We start from the raw sequence: 19,066 nt of genomic DNA, 5'->3' as shown, positions 1-19,066 counted from the left end.
TGATATTCTATTTCATGTTACTTGAAATCACAGACACCAATCGAATTGAGATAAATAATCCCATTGATTGAACACAATTTGGTTTCCAGATCTTATAGGGAAAAATTCATAAATGGTAGTATTATTAGAGTATACACCCGAGTTGCTTATAAGTATACAAGTGTATCGCTACTTCAAAATAACACAAAAATATATACAGACTGTACTTGACATAATGGTAGACGAGCCAAACAAAGGAGGTAATTAGAAAGAAGAAAGACACACGTAAGTGATATCAGGTAAGCGCAGCAATAGAAACTATGAAAAATAAAAAGAACAGAGAAAAAAAGTAAAATATATGGTAGTTGAAGCAAAGAAGACGAGTTGGAAAGACTTCGGTGAAAAACGCAGTAGGATACATAACTGACATTCTAGAAAATCACGTCGTTCCGTTTGGGCCATTTATTGGTGATGATTTTCGTTTAATGCATGATAATTCTAGACCATACGTTGCAGCACATGTTCTGAATCACCTAAACGAATTCATACCCTGGATTGGCCACCAGAAAGTCCAGATATGAATCCTATCGAGCATGTCTGGGACATTTTAAGAAGTGATACAGCACCTAATTGAAAGCATGCCAGGAGAATGCTAGCAACAATTACATCCATAGGCGGAAATACACACTACTAGTGTTTTAAAAAAAGGAACATTATTGTTTAGAATGCAAGTTTCATTTTTAAGAAAATTTGGTTTTATTGCAATGTTTTTATTTTGATTTTTTTACTCATTAAAGATGATCAAAAATTACTACAAATTTCTCATTATTGCGTCAGAATGATTGAAGAGCAACAATAGCAATATTAATTTAAATTTATTAAACAAAAAAATATTTTCAAAAATCGGGGTGGTTCGTTATTTTTAACCACGAGTGTATTGTGCTATATACAGATAGTTTTAACTCGTCGTGGGACACTCTATATAAGCACTTATCTGATATTTCCAACTCATAAATATACTATTTCCATTTCTTTTTTTCAAATTTAACTACTCTATATAAAAAAATTTGTATAGTCTCATAAACATCCACTTTAGATATCTGAATTCATTAAACAAAAGAATATTTTCAGAAATCAGGGTGGTGCGTTATTTTTGACCATGAGTGTATATACTTTTTTTGTGTGTACGATTCAAAAATATATTAATAGGGTATTTTGGAGCTATGATCTATATTTACTCAAAATCGTCTTATACAGATCACGTGCATTATGCGACAAAACTTTTATTAAACATTTTTTTGGAAACCTACCGACATCGAAATAAAAACTAGCTATTTACGTTAATTTTTGAACATACTGTATTATAAATAAACGTGTCAAGATTGATACATTTTGTTTTTTTATTGAATGACGATGACATGAAGGTAACATTTTTCCCTATTGTGAACTTAAACTTGAAATATATTTCTTCTGAAATCCATCGCAGCCACTACTGCATTGTGAAACTAATACACATGTACTTCTTCTTTGAAATTGTAACTGTGTGAATTTATTTCATATCAAATTTATATCCATTCGTGAGTCGAGTGATCAATCAATTCCTAGAAATAAAACAAGAGTAGAGAGCTACGGTACACGAAATCAGAACCGTCTTTAAATTTCTTAGGTAAACAAGAAGGAATTGAAATACTTTACATTTAATGGTACAGTCGATAAAGGATAATACGTACATCCATATAAATCAACTAAACGCTAAACTAAAAGTATAGCAAGGTCATATCGTATCTTCAAAACAGAAGAAATATTTGAACAACTAAGCTGCTCTGTTAATAGCGTGAAAATGAGGTGATTAACACATAAATAATATGCTGGTGATATACTGAGTATTTAAAAAAAAAAAAAGGGTGACATAAGAATTGGAACGAAAAATATTTTGATTTGCTGAAATAACAAATTTGGTATGAGTAAATTGGAATCGGTTTTATACAGAGTGAGTTTTATGTACGGAACCCCTCAATTATCCCGGAAACGGCTTGTACGATTTTTATAATTTTTATGGGTCACCTTGTATATTTTGTGTTGCTAGAAATATTGATTATTTTTTACGTGATATTCTCTATATCTAAATGCCATAATTACGGAGTTATAGCTACAGTTACTGTATTTCCACCAAAGTTACAATGAATATTGAACATTTAGATGGTTACGATTGAATGAACTCGTTTAATTTGAATATTCTTTAATAATTTATGTGCTAATACAAATCTAGTAACAAGGTTTAGTGTCAGTAAATTAGTAAAAAGGTCAACGAAGCTGGTGCAGTAAAATATTTATCCAAATCATGGCGTAGAAAACAACAACAAGTGAAGACAAATCTTTGGATATTTGTGTCATGTTAGAAGTAGATCCACATATGTGAATTAGAAAAATTACGAATTTTAGAAAACGATTTCAACAGATGCTCAAAATGTTTGTCCATTTACTTCAATACAACAAATCCATGCGATTTTTAAAACTTTGCAATACATTTTGCAACATCCCTGATTCTTCTTATCTCTGTGGTAATCCTATCTTTTAATTCCCGAATATTGGCTGGTTTTATTTTATGAACAATGTTTTTTAAGTGACCCCATAGAAAATAGACCAAAGGATTCATGTCGGGTGATCGCGGGAGCCATTCGACTAAAACCACGCCACCCAATCCATCTTCTGGGAATCACATTACTTAGATATTGCCTCACCACACACGCATAGTGAGGTGGGGCACCATCTTGTAGTCAAATATTGTCGTTTGGGATATTGTTATTGTATGAAAATTTCGAGTAATGAAGTTTTCTTTAAATCTAATTGAAAATACTTACTTGGATTTGAAAATATCCGAACAAACTCAGGTATAATACAACTTTCCAATAAAACTAAATACGCCGGACCATTTAAGTTACCCTCAAAGAAAAAGGACCAATTATTTTCCGCCTATTATTCAGTTTTTCGGGATTCACGCAACCAACGAGGATTGTTACGTGATCAGTATCTACAATTATGCCGATTTACGTTTCCATTAATACAAAAAATGACCTTGAAGTTGAACTTTGAATACTTCTTATTGATATTTTAAGTACAAATTCTTCTGTATTGACAAGATAATATTTAATAACAAGTTTTTTTCGTAAGATTAAGAATCTGTCATTAGAAACCGTCGAAGCATATAACAAAAATCAACTAGTATGAATATAATATTACGAGAGCATACAATATTCCATCTATAGGAAAAACGACATTTGGTTGTGGAGATTGATGTTTTATTTATCCTTTAATGTGTGTTGAAATTTATTCCATGTATAAAATTAGTGAGTCAATAACATGAAATATTGCAGAGCAATTATGAGATAGAAAATGACATTATAATTATTGTACGATTGACAAGGTTTTGTAAATATCTACATTCCTTCCTAGATGTTATTTTATGTGATGAAAGAAATAGTTTATCAATAATATTTAATAATAATGAGACTATCGTAATAACTTGATAATAATTGAAGGTGTATAGTGTATAGTAGATAATTTACTTTCACTTTTATCTATTTACGTAGTGCGGTCCATAAGTTCTTGGACTCGTAGAGTGCAAAAATACTCAGGCACGCGTCTAAACAAGTTTTATACAAAGTTCCAACTTGCTACTTTATAACAGTAGTCAAATTGTTTCGAAAAATGCCTCAAAATTAGTTTCCCACTAAGGAAAATCAGCCGAGGTGTGCGCTTGTTTCATTCTAATGTTCCAGTGCAAGCTGCTCCGCTTTCCAAGAATTCCAACTAAAAGTACCATATATATATATATATATATATATATATATATATATATATATATATATATATATATAAACGTTTTCTTTGTGGGATTGTGGCAAACTTAACCCATTCAATACGGCAGCCATTTTGACAGATTATAAATGAGTACGGGGATATTTGAGATAAACCTTTGGTTTTAAAAAAAATGATTGAAGAATCCGATAACTAAGCAGGTGCTCGTGCTCCGTCAGTAGTAAAGTATCAGTTCACCCGGACAACCTAACTTCGTGACTTACCTTGTAACTAATTCGTTGTTGGTTCCAAGACCGAGAAATTAAACTAACAATAAAAAAAATCAAAACGACATTTTAAAAAAATGTAATTGTGTATATTAATTACGTTAACGATTACTTAGAATCATATACATTTTTTTTTATTGTCAATCAAATAAAATTGTTGTAGGAATATAATAAATAAACAACCTTTTACATTTTTTTTTATAAAATGTTTATTATATGTACAATTTTTCAAAAACTTACTTATTTACTAAAATTATCATAAGAAAATTCATATAAATTAGATCAAAATTATATTCACAATTAACAGTAGACTTATTGACTAAAATTAATATAAGAAAATTTATATAAATTCAATTGAAATTATATTTATATTTACAAACAACACACTTATGTACTATAATTACAACTCCATAATATATTTATGATAGTTTACGAAACAGTCAACTAAGCACAAGGAGGGTTTATTTGAACAGTCCGGCCAGGGGTTTTTTGAGAGATGTGCATGATTATATCGTATTCTAACTTCTAAAAATCGATTAAAAAATGAACGAAAATACAATATCAAAAATATAGAAACGATATTGTTTTTAAAAGTTGGGATGGGATAAAGTGAAATCAGAAAAAATAGAAACAGAATGTTTTATGGAGAAATATATCCCAAAATTTGAAAAATAACTAAAAAAACAAAACAAAGAATTAAAAATGATGATAATTTCAAAAATGTTCTCAAAAATAAATGTTTGGTCCAATTTACTATAATCTTTATATACAACTTGCGAAGTTTTTTTATCAAAAATAATTTTATAAAATGGACTGAACGAAATGTTGAAATTGAATATATTTAATTAGAAAAAATGTCAATTTATGTTAACGATTTAGTTATTTAGTTGTCATATTTGTTTTTCAACATGGTTTTACTCATATACAGGTGGAATTTGAAAATTAATATCTATAACAAAAGTAAAATCTACGAAAAATGTATTTCACTTAACTGAAATTCAATTTAAAAATAAGCACACTTTCACTTGTCCGATTTTAAAACGATAAACGGCGTATTGTACACTGTTTCTTCGAGAATCACGGGAGTACAAAACTGAGTCCTTTGGTTATAACGGATAGTTTAGTGTCGAGTTGTGAAGCGAAGGGAAACGAGCGCGTCGGCACGCTCTCCGTCATTGGTGAAGGGAAAGCAGCACGCGCACCGTCAGTGGGTAAGGAATCGAAGAGCGCGCCACCACGCTCTCCGTATTGAACAAAGTGTACTGACTCTAATATATTTCCGAGCTTTCGATTACTTATGAATTCAGCACCTGGGTCTGGAATTATGGTGAAGTACAATAAAAAAATATGTATACAAGTATAAAAAACACTGAATTCATCAATTTCAAAAATAAAATTGACACTTAGATAGAAATATCAAGGTTATTGATCATAGTTGTTGTGATGGGTTAGAGTAAGATGGGTTGCTTCGATGATGCTGAATATTGATTGGTTGTCTAATAAATGACATTTAATTTTGATAGGTTAAGTCGTTATGGATGGAATTATAAGTGTAGTTAGGTAAGGTTAGTTGGTTGTTAATTTGTTTTTTCGAAATCTAGAAGATATGCATTGATTACACTAAGGTTATTTAAAGTTTTCTTAGTAATGCGTTGATAATTTTGGGCAATATATATTTCTAAAAATAGACGTTTTTTGTAGCATTTCTCAGTTGTCAAACATCCTGAATAGCACTATTGAAATAAAGTCAGAATAGAAATCAGTTATAATTACGTGAATTTTCATTGTCAGTGTCATATGTTGCTAAAGATCGAAGTAGGTCTAAATGTCAAATTTTCACTCATTACTCTAAAAGTCATAATTTATAAAAAGTGACCTGAAATAAAGAAAGATAAAATAAAGATAAATTATCACGAAAAACATAAAAATAGGTTTAAGAGGTAAAGAGTGGAAGAAAATAATTAATCAATATTTCGAAAATGTATTCTGTCGTTCTCCAAAGAAGAAAACAACTACTTTCCTGGCTAATGCCTCGACGATTATTGAATTACATCTCCTCTGAAGAGCGTGATGTCAATAGACCTTTTTGTCGATACTAACATCCTCAATGACTCGCAATTGCAAGGAGAGGTTCGTAACCACAGACTAGTTTCGACGTTATTACGTCTCATCAGAGTGGTATAACAACTCTCGTTCTGGTTTAAAACCCCAACTGAAGACAACAACAAAGAGCGTCGCTATGAACTAGACTAGACATATCGCCACTGTTTCATTAGAACAATGTAGAACTCTCCATTCTGAAGTGTTCGAAACAATCAAGAAAACCAATCGCCTAAGATGAATCATTCTCTAGAACGACAATGCGAGCTCTAACATATCAATTCAAATGAAAACATTTTTGAACAGTCAATAGTATGAAAAAAATACTTCGACAAATAGTTCAACGCATGCAAAACAGTATTAAGCATATTTTGAGAAACAATAAAGCCAAACCCAATTATAAATATTTGTTTTTATTTGTTTATTTCAAAACTTAAGTAGCAACGCTTGAAGGGGGAATTACTATATTCACATTCCATGAAGAAATTTTCTTTTTCTCTACTTTCCGCAGAATTTATTCTTGAATTTTTATTAATTTATTTTTGGATGCAATTATTGACAGCTTTGACCGGTTCTGTAAGATCATTTTATTATCAAAAATTGGGAGATATTGGGATTGACTGCTGGAAAATGTATGAAGCAACGTTTCAATACTTAAAGAAATGCTGTATTCGAGTCTTCAAACATCAAACTTGTGTTAAGGCGGGTTTACACGTTACGATAAATCGTAACAACTTATCTGAACGATAAGTCGTTGCATGCAAGTCGGTGTGTGTAAACCGCAAGTCGTTACGACTTGTCTGAGTTGGAGCCAGGTTGGAAGGTTGATGCAAATTTCCACAAACTTCTCGGGTTTGCAACGACAAGTCGGAAGGCTTCATCGACAAGTCGGAACGTGTAAACGGTGACTCCGTCAAATCGGTCACCTCAGTTCTATTTTTGGAGCGAAGTACCTCAGTTCTGCCATTGTGAAGCCATCTAGACAGTGTAGTAAATTTTGTATTTTCTGGTTTTGAGTGAAAGTTTTTGTTGTTAATCAGTTTTTATTATAAGTTTGCTTCGGTGAAATGTCGGACCTACGTCAAGCCTCTCGGGAGTTCCTGTTAGAGTTCATTGAATTGTACCGAAACTCTACATGCTTGTGGCAAACCAAAAGCAAGGATTATTCTGACAGAAACAAGAAGGACTTAGCCTACGCCGAGTTAGTGAAAAAATATCAAGAGATCGACCCAAAAGCAGACAGATCTACAGTTGTCAAAAAAATCAACTCATTTAGAACAGTATATAAAAGGGAACAAAACAAAATAAACAACTCCCTGAAATCCGGAGCAGGTAGTGATGAAGTTTATAAACCAAATCTGTGGTATTTCGAACATCTCCATTTCTTGAATGACGTCGAACCAGCAAGGATTTTCAAAAACACATTCGATGAAACCGAAGAAGGAAACATAAATGAGGTTAGTAAACCCATTTGAACCAGGGTCTAGGGTCTTTTTTGTAAGTTTATTACAGGGAATGTTAACATTTCCTCTTCACACTTGTTGCAAGGCAAGTTATGTACATATACCATAACAGTAATTCCTCCATTGCTGGAAAGCACTTCACAATTCACCTCACACAGGAGAAAGTAATTACTGACTTGAACGAAAAGTCGGTACGTGTAAACGGACATGCGATATTCGACAAATCGTTACAACTTGTCAACGACGATTTGTCGTTCAATTTGTCGTAGGGTGTAAACCCGCCATTAATATTATATACTTTTTATAAACGAGTATCGTGAACTTCAAGCATTTTTAGAAGAAAAATATATTATTGTTAGTAAGCTGTGAAAAGCAGTCTTCTTGGTAATTATAACTTACGTCTTTCCAAATAGCGTCAAAATATGTTGTAAACAATATAGGGAGCACAAAAATAATAGTTATGTGTAGAATAGGTAGAAAAGTGACTCATGACAGTCGAGGTCTTATGCCGGGTTTCCACCGAGCGGACCGGACAAAAACACGAACTATCTATTTGAACAGATATTTCGAACAGTTTTGTTTTAAAATTGCTTCAGCACTGTTGGGTCACCAATGAACTCTCTATTTACACCAGTTATGAACAGAAATCAATAAAAATTAAATTAGATTTTATTCAGTTATCAAAGACGTCAGAAAATATATTGGTAGTTTAGTTTCAAGAGCTAGCTAGCTAAAACGAATAAAACTTAAACTTTGTGGTCTAAATATTCGTTTTCAGTATTTCACTAGAATATGATTATTTCAAATTATTTTTGGAAGAAATTACATCATTTCATCATCATTGTTTCGAGACATTACATAACGAAATGTAATTAGGAATATGAATTTTGTCAAAGAGATTGAGATCGACTCCTAATCAAGCAGGCTCCAAAGATTTTTAGTCGTTAAATTTAGAAGCCAGTAAAGGAAAATATAGTTTTTCAGTTTTCATTTTTATAATCATCTGTAACATTGCGTGCCAAAGTTACAAAATATTTGTGAAACGTCTAGTGGAAAATATTTGTTTTTATTATACTCTATCGACTATGGAGTCACATAAAATTTAAAGGTATGCGCAAAAGGTATGCGAGATGCAGTTGTCATAAAATCAATACCCAACACAGAAGTGAGGGCATCCAAGTCACACCCATACAATCCTAATACATCGTTCTGAGTCCTTTTCTAGAGACTGGCAGCAACCGGGCTACGATTTCAAGAATAGACTAGTAAGAGAGAGAAAAAAGTTGGAAAAAAATATGTTAATTAACTATAAGAAATAAAATTATAAGCAGGGGCGGAACTGCAATTGAAAAATATAACTATTCAATTAAGGTTTCCATTTTTAAATCGAATGAAAACAGGAAATTGGATAATCAGAAAAACAAGTTACTTATATTGCCTAAAATCACGAGTCACTAAATGGCGCTGAATTTGGCTTCTATATCAGTAAAGAACAATACAATCTATAAGGGTGATTGATGCTGTTTAGTTTATTTTTATATTTTTAGTGATTTTGAAGGATTCTCTTTATTTTTGTAATTTCTGTTATTTCCTAAACGTGTTTGTGTATTTAGAACAAAAAGTTGTGTTTAAGAAACCGTCTAAAATGACCAAAATTGAAATAACCCTTTTTAAAATCATGGAATATATTGGAGTCAGAAGCAGATCATCAGAGGGAAATATAGTATTTTGTTGCCTAGAAGGAACAATTTCAAAAACCATTAAAGGTTTGTGTCTGCAGACATCAGGTCTAACTTCGCAGCCTCATGAGGAAACAATTAATTTGAATGATGTAGTTACAGATTGGAAATGCATTTGTTCATGTAACTATGATATGAAGAGACCTAAATATCTATATGAAGCTACCAAAAAGGTACACAAGAATTTTATTGGTCACCAGAATTTTTTTTTAAATTTGCAAAGAGAGCAAAATTTAAATAATTATTGCAATAATTTGAATTGGTCATTTTAATTTGTGTCCATTCATGTATCAAAACGCAAATTGAATTTTAAAAAATTTATGCATTAAGAGTGGGTAACAAAAACTCTACAATTATTGTGGATAAGTGTTGGATAGACTAGCTAATTAAGATCATTTATGGATTGATAGATGGAGACATTGGTTTTAAATTTAGATCATTTCAAGGTACACTTTGTCCAAGGTAGAACAATCTCCCCTACATTTGTAACACTACAACTTTGACCACGTTCTTATAGTCCAGTCATTTAAGCTTAAATTAGGTAAGAATCTCGGAATTCGAGATACCCAGCTGTAAGTCTGTAAATACTTGTATATTGACACCCTTAAAGTTGTCTCAAAACCTACATATGGTAGGTTTTACGCAACTATTAAATTTCAAGGTCAAATATCACAAAAATCGGGCTTTTGTGCTTTTTTGTAAATATCTCATTTCCTATGGGTTTTTTGCTATTTGTATTCTCTATCAATATTGTAGAATACAAAATTCTCTACAAATTTTGTTTAAAAAAATTTTTATACGGTGAACCGTTTTCGAGATAGAGAGCGCGCGGTCACAGGATCACTTCATGTCAACCGGTGCAGTTATAATAGGGCAAGATATTGATTTACTTTTCTTTTTAATTGGGTGTCTACTGTCTTACGAACAAGAAATTTTCTTTAAAAAAGTTGGGAAAGGAAATGTAAAAACGGAGATATACTCGACTAAAAATTATGATAATTATCCTCATTCCAAAATACATATTTTATTTCTGCACGCATTAAGTGGCTGTGACACAACTGCGCTTTTTAAAAAGGGAAGAAGAATGAACTAGCTGCAGTATTTGAGGAAGAAAATTGTTCAGCCCAGAGATTATTAGAGAGTGGAAATCAAACCTTTTGCTCCGAAATCTGTGAAAAGTCTCGATCATCTTCGTTATATGCATTACGTCAAGTCTACAAAACTTAATAAATCTGTGCAGCTTTCAAATATTCCACTAACAAGTGCAGCTGCTCATCAACATTTCAAACGTGTATATTATCAAGTTCAAACTTGGTTAGGGCATGATTCTTAACCCCAGGCATGGGGTTAAAGTAGTACCTGCACCTTGCAATCAGCTTCAGGACAGTAGAGGAAACACTAGAAAAAGATGTTCACAGGAAAAAATCAGTGAGTTACTGGAAGAAACTACAAGGGTAAAGAAAAGCAGAGATACTCCTAGGAAACTAGAGCAAAAAATAACTTTTCAATGTATAGTAAACTGCAACTTAATTATAATTGGGAAAATCAAGTTTTGACTTGTAATAGTGCAATAAATTTTTTGGTCAAAACTGATACATTGAATATGTAATGCAAAACAGTTCGTCTTCTGGTTCCGTAAATTTGTCAATATTTGATAACTTAACAAAAAAAATATCTAAACTTCAAAAAAGCTCATATTCGCTTGTAATAACCGGAATATTACTCGGAGGTCACCACGAAACGATTGCTGCGTATCGACTTCCACCCCGCTCTCACCCTTTAAAAAATATATCTGTTTAATTTCCCCTTTATAATCCTTTTTGGATTCATAATATTTCGTGATTCTGGTTTTCTCAAAATAAAACCATCTCTTGTTTCATTATCTGAGTGCGTCTTCGGTGACAATTTTGACATGTATTCGTCCGAATCATGATTCAGTATATCTGCAAATATTCTAATATATTGAAAAAACAACAACATGGATATAGGTTATGTAAAAAGCTAGAAATAGATAATAGGAGCGGAAATATCTATACGAATAGGAAAACACACAAAGAGGGTTATGCGAGAAACAATCAATACTTCATAAATACATATGGCACTCATACCAAAAAAAAGTCGGTAAACTTATCAATATAGACTATATAAACTAGTCAATATAGACACAATTTCTTCGAAGTATTCCAGCCACACAATCTGCGATAAGCTGTGGCGTGGATGGGTGAGATTCATTTAATTTATGAATTTCTTAAAATAAATAGAAATATGGCGTTGTTCAGACCATGGGCAGATTAAGACAATGAAATTGCACAGTGTAGTGTGAATAAAGACAGGAATGAACTTAATAAAAAAGATTTAGATATACAAATACAGCAAGTTATTTTAGATATATTCGAATGTTTAAAAAAGGAAAATATTCAGCAATGTTTTGTCAGCATATGGTTTTAAGCACAAAAACTGAATAAACGGATGGCAATAACCGAATCGTCAAGAATAGTTCGATGGCGACAAGATTATTTGCGTCAGATAAAAGACTAGCGAAGTTCTAATAGACCAATGGGTTACAAAAAGGGCTCGGTTCAAGTCTGGTACCCTGTTTAAACTGAACGCCCTTTTATTTTACTCGTCTATTTACGTTTTATAATTTAATATTAAGTTGCAGGAAGAGCTATACACCAGCAGACCCGACGTTGTCCTGTACACACATCTTAAATTTAATAATTTCAAATATTTATGTATAAAGTTCAACTGGACGGTTTTGATTTGATTTTTATTAAAAAGTTATTACAATATCTAATGACTTTACGTATATGGTTTTCACAATTCGACCAAGCGACAGCGAGTGAATATGTGTATACTATGAGTTAAATGTAGAGGCTGTGTGAATAAAAAATTAAACTTGTTTCAAATAAAGCTGAAACTCAAACTATTTTATAACATGAATATTTATCAAATTGTACAAAAACTTGTACATTTTAAGCCACAAATCTTCATTGTTTTACCTTGTGACTTATTAATATTGTAAAAATTTCAAATGTATAGGTGAATCTGAATGAATAACTGGGATCCGTGGTACAAGTATAATTTTATCTAAAAATAGATTTGTAGGTTAGGATATTTGTTGATAAATGCGCGTGTAAATTATGTAAAATACTAACTTGCACACTAAATTTCCAGACTTCAAAACTCTTTACACTAATTACATCTTTCTGTAATAATTGAATTAATTTATTTCAACAAAATAATAACACGAAGTAACAAGATAATTTCCTGAACTGGAATCCTGGATCGCTGTGCCAACTGTCGGTACAAACTGGAATTATGATAAAATATTCTTGAATATTCGGTAATGCGATCTTAGCGCAGTCTGTCGGATCTAATGTGAAGCATTCCAAGATCAACAACAATTTATTATTAATTAAATAAATAAATCCATTGGACCGGATTGTGAATCTAAACCATTCTCAAATCGTCTGGAATAGACACAAAAAATTTTATGAAAATCGATAGCTAATTAGAAAACCAAAAAGTCTGATTCAAAAATTATTAAAACTCTTTCTCTCTCTGTGAACCTAAGTTAAATTTTAATAACATTAGTGTAATGTAACATTTGGATTTTCCAATTCTAATTTCCTTTAATAAAATTGGCAGCGACGTTACTGGACGGCAGATTGTCAAACGAAGAGGCTTACGGAAAACAGCGAAAGAAAAGCAACAATTGTCACTAGATTTAATTCTTGGTAAAACAACCAAGACGGCTTTGTCTTTGGTTTAATTCAATGCCAATACAATAGGATATCAAAACAGAACGCAAAAACAACCGATAAAAACGATGTGATTGAAACTTGTTGCGAATACCATTAAAAGGTTTATATAATACCTTCTGAGTGCTGATCAGTATGAGGAATAACAAATTAATTGTTTGGTTACTTGAAAAACTATTTTAATATTTGTTTAATATAGTCATTTAATGCGATTGTGACACCGTAATTATAATTCCGAATACCGTCAATGTTATGAAAAATAAAGCGTATTCTTTCAATACTAAATGAAAATTAAAATTAATAAATCGTTCTCGTTCTTTGAACCTTTCTTTACAAATTGGTGTAATTTGATATTAGTGCAGGTCCGGCGTTTGGCACTAATGACAATTGACAGTTAAGCTTTTTATCAACGTTGCAGCTCGTGGCGACAAACCTCGATCACCGCGCGCCGAGCGCAGGCGGCTCTGTTCTAGCGCGTTAGTTTACTATCTGCCATTTGTTCATAAATTGTTTAATCAATTGCGATTTTAAAAAAACGTACCAGTTTTTCGCAAAAACGCTAGGCATATTTGGATTCAGCGGCTCAAAATACATAAGAATGCCTTGACACTATAATTTCACACGGAAGCATTGACCGCTCGGGACTAATATATTCCATCGTATGTATAATAAAATTAAAACTGCTTTAACTACACAAAACACGAAATAATTATATTTATAACTGAAAGGGTGAGAGCCCAAAGGGTCGAAGTGCCATTATTTGCATTTGGAGATATTAGAAGTCAAAGTTAGTTGATTATTGTGAAATTTGTGCAAACATTTCATATGGTATTTTATTATATAAGTTCTTCATACTTTTAGATAATTTCTGCTAAATGCTACATTTTTTTCATAAAAATGTCATTTGGACCCCTTCGGTTTGACATTTGTCTCACAAGAACAATTTTGTATTATCAAATAAACTTTCTTTAAATACACAACAAAAAGTGATACAGCGTATTTAAACCTCATAGTTGGTTTAAATACTTCATCTACTCCTTCTTCTTTAACATTTTCTTTCATCCGTGGAATAAAAGGCAAGAGCTGAATAAGATTCTACCACTTTGCATATGCTATTTTCAAGGGGGCTGCATAAAGACGTTTGTTTAAATTATCCAGAGATAAATTTGGTCTACCTGCTTTAAGTGAAGAGCACGCCTCAGAATATAAAACAGGAAAATTTGGATTTCTCGTTATAAGGAACATAAAGAATAAAAAGTGTTCACACATGATCTTATGATGGTAATCAAAGTCGAGAAAGTCGTGTTATATACCTGAAAGTTTTTGGTCCTTCCAATGTTCTGGAATAAAAATGCTTAATGTCTGTTTTTTAGCAAACGAACGGTCGCATTTCATATAGGAATGTACTACTTAATAGTACATAATACATAATACTTAATAATAGTAACTAATCAAAAACATAAACAATTTAGCAATGTTTTTATTTTTGTCTTGGCCAACAAATTAGTCTCTGTGCAAATTAGTTCTTCGACAGTTGGTGCCACATTTTATGTGAACTGAAACAAAGAAAATAAATTTAGATAATAGTGTTGAAGTATAATGATAATAAATTTTCAAACTGCAAAAATAGATAGCGATCCAAGAAACAAACAATATTCATGATAATCACTAAAAAAACGATAATATTGATTTTATTGATGGAATTGATTTGATTTGATACAAAGTATCAATGATCTGTCTGGAACATGATGAAATGAAATGAAATAGCTATAAATATTTAGTCGTGAATTTTAATAAAGAAAGGACGGACGACACTGAAATAAACTCGGAAATAAGCAAGGCAAAATTCTATGGAATACAGAGATAGGCAAACAGAAAAATGAGAGCATTTGAAACCAAGAACACAACCACGTTAATATACTCGTATAAATCAGAGACGTGGCAACAACAAGAACAAATGGAAAGGAAAATAGAAGCTAAAGAAACGGACGCAATGAGAAGGAAATCTAGGACATCAAGATTGGAAAAAGTGACTAATAAGAGAATTAAGGGGGTCATCCCATGTGATGGGCTCAAAAAATCGATATTTTCTCATAAATTGCTCTCCTAACATGTTTAGTATACGGTAGTAAAGTGATTTTTGAAAATTCGAAGTCGTTTTAAAGATACAGCAGGTGGTAGAAAGAGCTGTTCGGAGCATTGAGTGGGCAGTTGGGGACGGGGCCTATTGTGTACCGTCGACTTTATATCTGGCCCCCCTTTTATACATATATACAAGTTTAGACAAGTTTCTACAGGCTTAAACAGAAATTTCAAGAGGAAGAGGAAGGAATACTCTATGGACCAGGCATCGTAGATTGGGGGTAAGTTGAGATTTTCATAGTTTTAAATGGACTTGAAACTTTAAACGCGTTATTCTCAAAACTGTAGTTTTTAAACTTTCCTCCATCGTATCTCAAAACGAGCTTGACCGAATGACTTGAAATTTATAGGGCATACTCAACACATGTAAATGCATGGAATGAACTATTATCAATCGAAAATTTCCAAAATTTTGATTTTTTTATAGTAAATAACAAAAAATAAGCAAAATTCGCAACTTTCATTTCGAATGTTTACCAAAAGTCCAATTTTTTGTATATTCATTTGATAATAGTCCATTCCGTGCATTTAGGCTCACAGATTAGAACGCCGTTTTTTGTTTCAGATCAGCCAATCAACCAGAATCGTGGAGGAAGTGCGAGCTCATTTTCGAGACAGGGTTGTTCAGAACGCTGTAACCCAAGTTCTACACAATAGTTCTAGCTTAAAATTTATATTTATACTGTCGAAATATATGTTAATAAATGATAATAAACTTAAAGCTCTATCTATTTACTAGTCGTTAAAAAAATCCTACAAAATCACTAAAAATTAGTCCGTCACATGGGATGACCCCCAAGGAACAAATAGGTGTGGTATGATAGGGCATGTTCACAGAATGATAGAACCAAGATTACCATAGAAAGTACTGAGGTGGATACCACTAGAAAATCGAAAAAGAGAAAGACCAAGGAAGGAATAATTATGTTCCTGAATCGTCTTGATTTTAGGCCTCTTCTGTTATAAAACTAATTTTTTTCAATTTTTGAAAGGCAGATAAAAATTTTATGTTTCGACTACTTCTAGTCTAGTAAGAATAAGATTTGACACTTGTTTTTTTATAACAAAAATAAGTTGACGGCCGCATGGTTAGGTCGTTTCCTTGCAGTCAAATACCCGTGGGCTTAAGTCTGAATGGAAATGTGCAATTTCGCATTTTTTTCATTACTAAAATTGTTTTTATTTTGCTAAATAAAAATCATTCTAAGGAGCCTACAGCCAAATGAAGTCTCAAATGTAGAATAGCTTCCATAGATTAATGGTTGAAATGTTGATAAGTTGTTGATAATTTTCTAAAATTCTAAAATAAAATTTTATTAAAGTTTTCACAAAAATTACAATATATTTAAAATGCATTAAAAGTTGAATTTTTGGCCTAAGTCTTGGTACAATTGATTATTATTGATACAAGAATTCAAATGATAGACACTGAAGAAGACAAAGTTGAAACAATATATTGTCAATATATTGAGTACCTATAGTTAATATCCAAATTCAATAAATTCAAAATTATTATGAGGTCCGATTTCATCGCTGGTGCAGAGTTTCTAGCCCGCACTTTTCTCTTAAGTTCATGTCATGAATGCTCGATAAGATTAAAGTCCAGGCTACGCGCTGGTCAATCCATAGCGTCAATTTCAACATTTTGTAAATACTGAGGCAGTAAGTGGACTGGCATTGTCTTGCATAAGGATGAAGTTATCGACGATGAAACTGGAGTAGGGAACGATGTAATCCCCCAAAATTTCTCGTTTCTCTCATTTCGTTGCTAATCTATCTGCTCCATTGCCAGTTTCCATAAGAACCAACTCTGTTTTTGCTTCCATTTAAATACCCACCCAAACCATCCAGAAACCTTACCATGCAGGCACACTCTAATTTCGTCTGAAACGAGAACGAAGCCCCATTGTTCGTCAGTCTAATTAACTTGTTCTGTGGCAAATCGTAGACGGATTTCTTGGTGGGGTGGGTTAATTTGGAGCCAGTAGAAGTTTCCCTGTGTATTCTCAAAACCGTAATTTTATCAATATTATTTGTTTCAGTTCAACGTTCAACGCCTCCAAGACGCCCACTCCTTATCCCAAGCTGCGGCGGTGGCGAGTTCGAGTAACGGTAGTGCTTCTTCACTCGGTGGTGGCGGTCTCACCGTTCCCGGTAGTCTCGATAGTACTGCAGGACATAGTGGAGTATCGGGGACAGGAGGAGCGCATCCCCTTTACCTACAGGGATCTGCGCATAGTTCGGGAGGATCTGTTAGTTCGGCGGGGGGCGGTTCACCTACTAGTCCACTTAGGCCTGGGAAAGAAGAAGACTGTAGTTTACATGGGAGGAGTAGTACCGAAGGTAATTTTCAATATACCTATCCAGTATCAATATCAATCATATCCACATAGGTATTTTTCTCACTCTGATTGAGAACAAATATTTTCTAATGATTTTTAAATGATTTTTAAATAACTTCATAAAAACCAAACTAGAGATGTGAAATGTGAGTATCTTGTTCGCTATCAGATTGTTCTTCTTCTTCTTCTTCTATTACAACGATTTGGGACAGTGATATCGAGAAACTTACAAATGCATTGAAGATATTTTACTCTAATCTAATTAGTCAATTCAATTTCCAGAAAGGGAACTTAGTGTTGGGACGGTTCATATTTTTTTTATATTAAGAAGTATCCAGGGCGAGACAATTTTCATCACAATCAGTCAAACAAAAGAAGTGAAAATAAAGCAAGGAACAAAGTTCTCATACCAGATGTCACCACTATCTAAACTCTTCACGTTGAAAGAAGTAAATACGATGATTAGAAGCAGGCTTCACTCTAATACAGCCCCAACTTATAACCTCATGACAGAAAATCTAGTCAAAGATCTTCATATAAAAGGTACAGTCTTGCTAACTATTATCTTGAATGCAACCCTACGTTCAGGATACTTCCCTACCAGTGGAAAGTTTCTCAAATTGCTCTCATCTCTAAACCAAGACAACCTCCTACTAATATCACGACCTACAGCCCTAGCAGCCTCTTCTTTATATTGTGTGTGCAGATCGTCGAATGAGCATCCTGATGATTGTCGAGGCTGTAAACGCTAATAAAGAAACGATTAGAGAAATTTTACACGAGGAATTACACATAACAAAAGTCTGTGCGAAGTTTGTGCTAAAAAATCTGACTCCTGACCAAAAGCTCTTGCGTCAACGGGTCTATTCAGATTTCCTTGAAAGGTTAGAAAAAGATCTGCTTTGAAAGGCACCCGATTTAAGTTAATGGAAGCGGTAATGCAAAAAACACTGTTTATATATATATTTATATGGAAATGTTATTGAAGAGGATACGTTTATCAATAACCAACTTTATTTAATAATAAGTTTAGATAAAATTGAACAACTTATAACATTTAAATTAATTTCAAAGCGGTAATATTTATTCTGAAGTCAATACACTCTTTCCATCAGATTATAAATAAGCAAAAACAAGAATAAATTACAAGAAAACAAAAAAAAAGAGTATCAGCAATAAAAAGTAGTCATTGAGTTAAAAATATATCGTTAGATATACATCAGTTTTGATAGCAACATCGTTGCAACTTGAAGATCATGAGTTGAACGAATCTTGATTAAAACGAATCAAGATAATAAAGTCGACTAAGTTATGAGGTGCGTCAAATTTCAAATTTCTTCGACTCCGCGGCATACAGGATGACTTAAATATAGCATAAGCACTCAAATAACCAAAAAAATTTAGTAATTGATAAAAATTAATAATTGAAAAGAAAAGTTTAAACTTGAAGAG

At 32.4% G+C, this 19,066-nt stretch overlaps 1 protein-coding gene across 1 annotated transcript in view; it reads left to right on the top strand.

Annotated features, from left to right (window-relative positions):
* LOC130446337 (protein vestigial) overlaps positions 1–19,066 on the top strand; it is a 79,532-nt gene that overhangs the window by 30,426 nt on the left and 30,040 nt on the right. The window contains exon 2 of the mRNA XM_056782531.1: positions 17,315–17,615. Coding sequence (XP_056638509.1) covers positions 17,315–17,615 — 301 coding nt within the window. The remainder of the gene's footprint in view (positions 1–17,314; positions 17,616–19,066) is intronic.

This window comes from Diorhabda sublineata, chromosome 7 (assembly GCF_026230105.1).
Source record: "Diorhabda sublineata isolate icDioSubl1.1 chromosome 7, icDioSubl1.1, whole genome shotgun sequence".
Lineage (NCBI taxonomy): Eukaryota > Metazoa > Arthropoda > Insecta > Coleoptera > Chrysomelidae > Diorhabda > Diorhabda sublineata.
This window is presented reverse-complemented; position numbering and strand designations above follow the sequence as displayed.